The 10,280-nt window shown below is 33.4% G+C and overlaps 1 protein-coding gene across 3 annotated transcripts in view; it reads right to left on the bottom strand.

The window, feature by feature from the left end:
• Window positions 1-653: 653 nt before the first annotated feature.
• Window positions 654-10,280, bottom strand: part of LOC106466587 (msx2-interacting protein-like) — a 124,074-nt gene continuing 114,447 nt past the window's right edge. For all 3 annotated transcript variants that reach the window (XM_013926879.2, XM_022394612.1, XM_022394613.1), the window contains 5 exons: window positions 9,295-9,717; window positions 6,155-7,777; window positions 4,729-4,929; window positions 2,244-2,402; window positions 654-1,893 (listed from right to left, as the gene is read on the bottom strand). In XM_013926879.2, coding sequence (XP_013782333.1) covers window positions 1,765-1,893; window positions 2,244-2,402; window positions 4,729-4,929; window positions 6,155-7,777; window positions 9,295-9,717 — 2,535 coding nt within the window. In that variant the 3' untranslated portion in view covers window positions 654-1,764. The remainder of the gene's footprint in view (window positions 1,894-2,243; window positions 2,403-4,728; window positions 4,930-6,154; window positions 7,778-9,294; window positions 9,718-10,280) is intronic.

Below are 10,280 nucleotides of genomic sequence, written 5' to 3'. Positions count from 1 at the left end.
CTAATTTTAGACAAATTACAGAATTAAGCAATTTCTTAGTCTTTATGAGTAAACTTCGGGTTTTTTTTACCATACTAAGTAGTTTGTTTTCATCCTAGTTTAGCTTATGGCACAATTCATCAGTGTTCCTACTTTAAGTGGGTGTTTTTTTGTGAACAAGTGAGATATCAAAGGCACAAAGACAAAGATTAATTTGAAAGTATCTGACATTTTTTTCAACAACTTTACAAGCTTTTTTACTTTGAAAGTAATGACCTGGTGATAACAAGTGTGACAACATCGTGAATTAATGTACAGGTACGAATACAATACATGTATATACAAATTATACAGATGTCACTTCAATACCAATTACTCGTCAAACTAAAGTAATAACATTTTACACCATAATATTAACATTCTGGGAAGAAAAACAAACTATTTCTACAATGCCTGTACACGTTGGATGAAACTATTGGTATTTAAGAAAAAAATACTGTTCCTCAGGTGGTGACATAAATAGATACACAAAAGAACCTTCCACTGGCTGTACAAAAACAACAGCATGATAACAAGTAGGTTTTCAATGTAATCCCAACCAATTTACCTTAAACGTTCATCTTCATATGTGGTGATCACAATATAATATGGCAATGGATATTTACTATATCTGCTTTTTTTCTTTTTTTTTTTTTTGTAGCTAGCTTCCTCCCAGATCTTTTCTATACTACAAAGAAATCAGAAGACAGCATAACAACACAAGAGTTCATAATATACATGACACTGGGTTCCATGCAATTCTGTGTCTTAGCATTATCATCCATTTCTACATTTAGCCCTAACTAAATGCAAAATACATGCTAAAATTGGACTTTCCCTGAAATATGGCTTTCAAACACAAAATGTATTGTTTTTTTTGTTAACTACATTAATCTGTTATATTTACACTGTACAATATCTCACTATACAATTATCCTTCAAATTTTGCAACCACATTCCATAACTTCAAAATTTTTCTTCTGAAACACATTTAGGACAAATGTTTTTACATTTACACACAAAACATTTTTTAGTTTGTTAGGCCTGTTATGATTGCAACTATTTCAGTACAATCTCAATATAATACAACTGACAACAGTCACTTTTTTTTTTTTCTTCTGGGAACTTGTAACATTTAAGCTTAGAGTAAAAAGAGGCAAAGAAGAGATTAAGAAAATCTTACAATTTGGTGTAACACAAAATATTCACAGAATGGAGCTTTAACTTACCATTTGATAGAAGTTAAAAGTTCTGCAGAGAGCAGCTATAAACAAAAACATGTTCACAAACTTATCTTTCAAAATAAAACAAAGATCACACATGCCCAGGTGCTTACTTTGCAATTCTTACCAAATAACTTTCTTTTGTATTTGTGTTCCTAGATCCTAAAAAGATTATTTTTTAAAGAATTTAAACATAACATTTGTGCTGTAACAACATGGGTACATCAGTTACATTCAGAAATACAGCTAAATATAACAGCAACATTACATTTAACACAATCCTCTAGTACAGAGTCCTGGACAGTTCCGGAAGGTCACATTCAGCTAGGAAATACAATAACACTGGCTGAAAAAAGTTGTTAAGCTTTCATTTTTGAATAATACAGCAGTACGAGGCCAATGATGCTTTCCATAACAGGTATCACTTTGATGGGATGTCTTGGATTACAAACCCACCATAAATTGTTGATACTAAAAGGTCAGTCAGTCCGAGTTGTATAATATTCCCCCTTTTTTTTTTCCATTACACAGTGGCAATTATTATTAAAAGATGGGCAATGTCACTCACACTGTGAAGTAAGTCTGGGGCAATTCGTGCCATATTTTCATTGGAGAAGTCACAGGATGGGAAAATGTGGATCACGTAGGCAGGCTAAATTGGAAAGAATAAAACCCTTTCTCAAGTATAATGTTGATATGAAAAAGAATCTTTAATCAATTACAATGATAATTCAAAGCATGATGTAAAAAAAAGTTACTAATACATATAATCATCTTATTCCCCATCTGGTGATTTGGAATTTATTGTATGAAACATGCATTTAAAAAAATTACTTAGGAAAAATTTTCAAAATATATAATTGTAAATTTAATTAGTAAAATAAAAAAAAAAGAGTCAAGATCACAATTTAATATTGCTCCTTGAATAAAAGGGACACAGAGTAGAAAAATGAAATGTTACAGGTGCAATGGACAAAATAAGAAAAGGCAACTTATATTTACCTGCTGGGAGCCTGGGGCTGCTGCATTAACAATACCAGCAGCCTGCTTCAATTGCAAATAATTGATAAAACCGTTGCGAAGGTTATTGGACTGCTGAAGAACATCCATGTGATCACGTCCACATGGTAATGCCAGGAGAATGCAATGCTCTTCTAGCATCTGAATATGAACAAAGAAAATGTTATATAACTAAATTATCTACTGATACATTTAAAACTTCTTTTGCAGTTTGAACAATATGTACATTAAAAATGTACACATTTCTTCATTTACAGTTCTAAAATGTTTATAACCAATTAAGAACTTCTATAAAGTAAAGCCACGATAGTTTTTTTGTTTTTTTTACTTTCCAGAAGCTTTTATTTAATAAGAAATGAATTTTTGTAATTAATACAAAACTAAATTTTCCATAGAATACTGCCAGGTGGTTAAATTTGCCAAAAGGAAAAAGTAGACAAGTAGCTATTTTGATCAACAGATAACTGGGAGAAAGGAACATGAACACAGATCCTAATTATTTTGGTACAGAAAAGACATTTTACTTAAAAACTTGTAGTCAACATTTATGGGCACTGGTCTCATTAAAAGAAAAAAAAGAGGAAAAAATTCAACAGTCAAAAGCTACAGTAATGAATACTTATGAAGTAGAAAGTTTTTAACCTGATAACAATACAATGTAATGTGTCAGTAGATATTTATAAGGTTGTGCAATGCTTATACTACATCTGCTTTCATGTAAGTAACATCACCAAATACATTAGATATACTATTTTTAAAATCAAAACTTGCAGAACAGTTAAAAATGTTTAAATACAAAGTTTCTTGTGAAGTGTTTCAGCAAACAGTCAACAGATATTAATTCTACATGTATAAGTAAAGAAAAAACTTTTCAAAAAAGGAAGTAAATGTAAGGATTGCTAATACCAATCCTTCACAAAAGATGTAAGCATGATAATAAGGATGGCACAGGCAAGAATTAACATATAGCAATATATATAACTACTCAATCACAATTGAGTTTAATTTATCCTACTTTTGTCTGTTAACATTCTACTACACTGTGTGCCTGTGCTAATTATGTAGGGATGATGCAAGTGCCACCATTACTATCTTGTTTGCATTCTTTGTAAAAGATTGATATTAGCAATTCCTACATTTACTTCTTTTTTTGAAAAGTTTTTTATTGCAGCATTCCAATAGACATAGAAAGGTTGTATTTATAACCAGGTTTTAAATACAATAAGGGTCCAACTGTAATATTTATTGTTTATCTATTATTAGCTGGTCATTCCCATTTCACCCTGTACTTCAAGGGGTAATGATAACATCGTTTACATTAGAATTATGATTTTTTTTTAATTACTACTAGTTAATAATATTTATAAAAGGGGATACCCCATTTGAAACTATGCCACCTCAGTGAAATTGGTTGATGCCACTGTTTTGGTTTTGAGTTAATGTATAAGAAAAAAAAGAACAACAAGAAATCCAAATTTACAGACATTCTCAGAACTTGTGACTCAGTCATCACATAGATATTGTTATAAAAGGAAACACTGTATAGTATTGTAAAGTTCTGAAGACCTATTGAGGAGGCCATCCCTACATAGGCAGTGCTACTGCCTGCCTGATACTCCTTACCAAAAATGCACACAATAGGAAATACAATGCTTGAGAGACTCTAGTTTTTTGTTTCACACTCATTATGATTTCATAAGTAGTCATTCAAAGCCCATTTTTGATACATTATAATGACCAGTGTACAAACAGATGATTTCATATTTCAGCAGTATATTAAGGAATCATATTAGGAAAAAATGTATTTAAACAAAACTGGTGAATATGCTACGTGAAACTTTTCAAGTCACTGATTGCTGCTGTGTAAAGTAAGTAGCTGTACCAATATATATATGTTAATAACTTGTGATAGGTCTAATGTACAGGATGTAAACTGATCTTACTTGATTTAAAGATAATAACCTATGTTCAAACCCAATGAAAATAACTACTGTTAGATTAGTATAAAATCTCTGTATGCTTAGGCAATGACAAAAGACTGTGTATATTTAAAAATAACAAACTGAGCATATATTATATCAATAACACTTCCAAGGTATGGCCATGCATACAAACACACATCATATTTGGCTCTTTATTTCTTACAAATTCAATTTTCAGTCCAGTGTTTGGTGAATAATATTTATGACTAAGAATTTAATTTGGTGGCTAAAAATTTTGTTTTAGGGTCCCAAAACTATATTTTAGACTAAGCTCATGTAAATATGTCAGACCACAAATAAAATGTGTTATGATTTTGACTGTTGTCCAACCATTATTTGAACCCTGATTTTTTTCTTCTATTGAACAAGTGTAGATGTTTGGTAATAAAATGTATATACTATTAAAATCTCAGTTGTGTAAATGCACAAGTTTATCTTAAGATGAAATAAACACAATCATTTGTTATATGAAAATTAATACACACCTGCATTTTCCTGGCCACTCCCTCCAACTGGTTTTGCTCCAATCTCATCCTTTGGGCTATTCTTACTGGAGGAGTACCACCTTCTGTCATTGGTGGTAGAGACGCTTGAGCAATGAGAGGATTTCCTGAGACAAAGTGCATCTGTACAGCAGCTTGATCATTTTTCAAAGCCAACAATCCTTGCCACATAACTGGATATCTCTGTAGAGGTATTGTGAATTTTATAAAACCTGCAGCTTTGTAGAATACACAAGAGATGCCACAACGTGTACATTATACTATTTGAGAAGTAAACAATATCTAAAAACGTTTAAGGTCTAGTGCAGGATGCATTACAAACCTTTAATAAGTAACTTAAATCATAACTGTTAATGTAACACTTCATTACAGTCTTTTCCCAACTGATTAAGTCAACTATGTGAAACAGCATAGTTAAAGATTTAAGTCTACCCAACACAATGATATTTCAGAATCTTTCTGCACTGATTTCAGTAATGTACAACAAATAATTGAAACTAAAACTGGCATAGTTATAAGTCAAGCAAGTTAAATCAACTCATATAAATATAATTGGTCCTTTTTTTTTCATTTTTAAATACTTTAAATAATGTTGAGCACCAAACATTAGCAACAGATTGAAATTTTGTTTGCCAAATAATTTTATACAACTAACAGATTATTTATGTAATTTGGATTACCATATAATTTAACATGAAATATTGGAAAGTGCTTAAAAACATCAAGAGAGACAACCATTGTAAGATATAAGAAATTGCATAACTATTTTAAATAAAGATGATAACACTTTAAAACAAATAACATCTTATCTGACAATTGTACATTAAAACATTTAACTAAAGATCAAGCAACCATAAGAGAGGATACCCTGTATAGGCATCTTTTGAAACTTAAAAAAAGAAGGTATTTCAGTTCAAAACTACATAGCACAGCAAAAGTAAATAAATCTAACTGTCCTGTTAGGCTAGTAGTTCTGAATTTGGGCACTGGAGTTAAAAGATAACTCAGGAACAACCTATAAAAGCTTCAATGAGTATATTAAAAAGAATTAGCTGCTAAACAATATTTTTTTTTATACTCATTAATAATGTGTACAATCAGAATTGTTATGGAACCACTATCAGTTCCAACATCAGCAAATGCATTTTTTTAATAAAAAACAGTGTTTATGGAAACATTCTAATAACATTATACCCATAAAGTATTTAAAGAAAAGAGTATGCAATATACGAAGTAGCAATTGACTTCCAAAAGTGTTAAATATTACATCAATTAATATGCATGTATATCATCATAATTTCAGTCCTGTAAAATAGTTCCACAGAAATATAATTTATAGTTAAGTGTTTTTGAAGGTTTAGTAAACATATCCATTTTAATTTCAAATTCCTTGGGTTCTTCAACATACCTGTAAGAGGAGGGAGTCACCCTGGGGAGGCACTTGACTGTCATGTGGTGGGGTCTGTGGTTGTGCCCGAGGTACTCCTGTTTGCTGAGACATGGCATGTGCAGGAGGAGGAGTTGAAAGTGGAGCTTCCGACCCTGTTTGGGGTATCATGTGGACACTGCCTCGCCTAGAACTTATCACCTCTCCACCAGAAGAAGAAGCTGATGGAGGCCGTAGAGAAGGAACTGGACCCTTCGGGCTTAAAACTGGATTCACACTTGTTACTGGTAGTGGAGATGAGGTGGTACTAAGGTTATGTAGTCCTGAAGAAACTGGTAAACTCTGGTGAGCATATGGTATTAAATGAGTTGGCAATTTCTTGAGGGTGTCAGAAATAGGATGAGGCTCTCCAGGTACCATGTGATGTTCTCGTGAATGTGGAGGTACATCTCTCTTCAAGGACAGGACAGCATGAGCTCGGTCAGGAACTGGGTGACCTTCTAGATGTCCAGGAGCAGGAGCACCTATGGCAGGACCTGAACGCCCAGATGCCCCTCTCATTTCCAAGGTATGATAGGGAATTGTGGTTGGAGGGTTCTGGTGAGCAGCAGGGGGTTTCATTTCACTTTCTGCTTCAGACTTGGGAAGTGATAATCTAGGTGTGCACTCTAGTGATTTGGAATCTTCCACCCTTGATACGGGGAGATGGGAAGGTGGATGTCTTAACTGACCAGAAGCATATGGACTAGCTACAGCAGGAGAATCAGTTATTCGTTCGTGTTGAGATATGGATATGTGAGGACTTAATTGATGAACTGCAGGTGAACAGTGTCCAGATGGCTGAATTCCAGCCCCAACAGGGTGACCAGGGGTAATTACATGCTGTTTAGCACTTTCCACGGAACTATGAGGTTGATGTTGCTCATGATCTTCATGAGATCTGTGGTCAGTACAAGGTGTCTTCAGTTCTTGTTTAACTTTTGTTGTCTTATGAGACATTGGCTTCTCTTCTGTTCTCTGATTTGATTTGTTTTCAGATTTGGCCTCTGATAGAGCAGTGTGCACTATGAGGGGATCTACCGGTTGTCTAAAGCCTGCTGCAGTAGGAATTGGTGGGTAACCAAATCTTTGGGTCATGCCCATAGCAACAGCAGCCCTGGCCTGTGCCTCATGTTGGGCCCTTAGCTCTGGGTGTAAGGCTGCATAATGAGGATGAGAGGCAGCTGCATACATGTGAACATATGCAGGAATATCAGAGGGGTGAATACCTAAAGGTGGTGGTGGTGCCATTATTAGAGAAGCTTGGCTTGGGTGTCGAAGATGTAATCCTTGTGCCAAGTGTGCTGAATGCAGTTCCTGTGCTTGCAAGGAATGTGATGATGACGTTACTGGAGGAGTCGGAGTGTGAGGTGGGGTTGGATTACTCAGACGAACAGCAATGTCTCCATGTATAGGACCAACTCCAGGGCCTGAAGAACGACAAACTTGACTAGTCAATCTTTCTGATATCTGAGTACCAGGAGCACTAACACAATGCTGAGCTGCTAAGTACTCTTTCCGTTGTTGTAGTAAATGAGGATTCTGTAATAGTTCTGCAATCACTCCTCCACTAGAGGTAGAGGCAAGCACTGATGGACCTGGATGCTGAATTAAAAGATAAATGATTATTTAATTAGTTCATCAGTTGTATATTCACCATATTAACTATCATAAAGAGAAAAAATCCTATGTCATAAAATGATTAATAGGTATACTGAAAATTACAAGTTTTCTTCCTAACGAGAAGCATAGTAAACATAAAAAGAAATTATTTGGTTAATAAATAATAATACAATAACATTTGATTATTGACATTTAATCTTAAAATTAATATTGAAAATTAATTTTCAATGACAAAATAAATAACAAGCTTTTCCCCATTAACTTTTGGTGTGCATGTTCTATATATCTCCAGCATATATGTAAGTTCAATGAAACTTAACATAAGACCCAAAACTCGAGCACTTTCAAATAGTTGACTATTCTTTGTTCTCCTGAGTTTTTAAGTTTATTACACTTTATATGTGATCCTTTGTGCTAACTCTATTATCAAGATGTAAATTCAATTAAATGTTTGCACTAAACTTAGAACAGTAACAGACTAATCAAATTGATAATTAATTAATCTTCCACTTCCTCTTGATATCAATTCTGTCTTGACAGTATGAAAAAAAGACATGTTCTTTCACTGTAATATGCCACGAATCCAAATTCTAAAGGTTTGAAGTGATTTAATTTGTAAATCGATAAATAATCTTTAATATGTTTGGGAGTATGTTTGTTAATACTTTGTAAACTTTTGACTGTATACTTGGAACTTCTAGTCTTTTTACTCAACAACAAATGGATTTAACCAACCCGATCCAAATTTCACATAATTTGAAGTAGATGCAGACTGTCTGTTTGTTTGTTTTTTGAATTTCGCGCAAAGCTACACGAGGGCTATCTGCACTAGCCGTCCCTAATTTAGCAGTGTAAGACTAGAGGGAAGGCAGCTAGTCATCACCACCCACCGCAAACTCTTGGGCTACTCTTTTACCAATGAATAGTGGGATTGACTGTCATATTATAATGCCCCCATGGCTGAAAGTGAGCATGTTTGGTGAGACGAGGAATTCGAAACCCATGACCCACAGATTGCGAGTCAAGCTCCCTAGCCACCTGGCCATGCCAGGCCTTCAGACAGTACAGATTACAATTTGTTTTGTTGTTGTTCAGCAAGTAAACCAATAAATTTAGGACTTCAATACCAAGTGAATTTTAAAAATCATTTTATAATACAGTATTTGTTTGCAAATGTTATCAGTTTTCATACTGTCAAACATGATTTTTTGGTCTTGATGTTTGTTGCACAACTCTTTACATTTCATGAATTAAATAAATAAGTCTAAAAATTTAAAAAAAGAGTTAAACTTCATAACCATGATTACTCAAATGGCAGCTTAGTAAAAGATTGTAAGAATCATGTGGACATGAAAACAAATCAAATATTGTATTCTAAAACTATGTACTCCATTCAGCATAACATGCATGTATAATAAGAAAAGAAAGACAAAAAAAGGACATTTTAAAAATTACCTAAAGCTCTACGTACTAAAAAAAAGTCAATGATTAAAACTAACCACTGTTGTTTCATGAGGACCCATTGGAAAGGTAGGCTGATGATAGTAAGATGGGCTCTGTTTAGGTGCATAAGGATGCCCACTTTTTCCTGTACTTGCTGTTGTGGCTGGTTCCATGCTGCTTGGTGATGGGATAGGAGGCTGGCTCATACCTTTCATTTCCTGTTTCATTGAAACCCTTGGTTGTACAGCAAGGGTTTTTGGAGCTGTCTCTTGAACAGTTCTTGTAAATTCCACAGAAGTAGTGTAAGTAAGTTTGGAGCTAGGTGGAGCAGATATATTACTAAAACAGGTTAGCACACTTGTCTCTGATTTTTTAGGCTCTGATGATGGAGGAGGATGAGTTGTTATTGTTGTCTTTGCTTGTGTGCTAGTTCTAACAGATTCCACATTTTCATCCACATGCCCAATTGTCGAATTCCCCTACAAGAAGAAGAAGAAATAGCATTAGAAACTACTATTTGTAAACATAGGTATTATTTTATGTGGATTTACTTTTAGTTAAAAGATAAAATTCAGTTGAAAGTAGCATTCACTCTGAAAATTTAAGTTTACTTGCTAAGACAAGGGAGATGGAAGAAAATAGAATTTTATGACTATACATGCATATACAATTATTTTCACTTACAAAAAGCTACTTTCTTAGAATGTAAATAACGTACATTCTAAAAGCTTCGCTTTTACTTTGTATAACTTGTTCACTCAAAAAAAAAAAAAAATGCTCAAAAAAAAAAAAATTAATTTACACTATGAAAACTGTTCTCATCATATTTTGGTAAGTAAAAGGTATGTCATTTGACATATTTTGATTTTCTTTGATCCTTAATCTATATTTTCCCAAATTCTCATTTTCTTTGATCATTATATTTTCCACTCTCTTTACATCAATGCCAGTAAATACACAGAAGTTAATTACAGAGAATTTTTTACTAAGTGAAATGCATTTTTGCTAATTATATTTTCATTTTTATATCTATACAAACTTC

Source organism: Limulus polyphemus, unplaced genomic scaffold (genome assembly GCF_000517525.1).
Source record: "Limulus polyphemus unplaced genomic scaffold, Limulus_polyphemus-2.1.2 Scaffold2312, whole genome shotgun sequence".
NCBI classification, from domain to species: Eukaryota; Metazoa; Arthropoda; class Merostomata; order Xiphosura; family Limulidae; genus Limulus; species Limulus polyphemus.
This window is presented reverse-complemented; position numbering and strand designations above follow the sequence as displayed.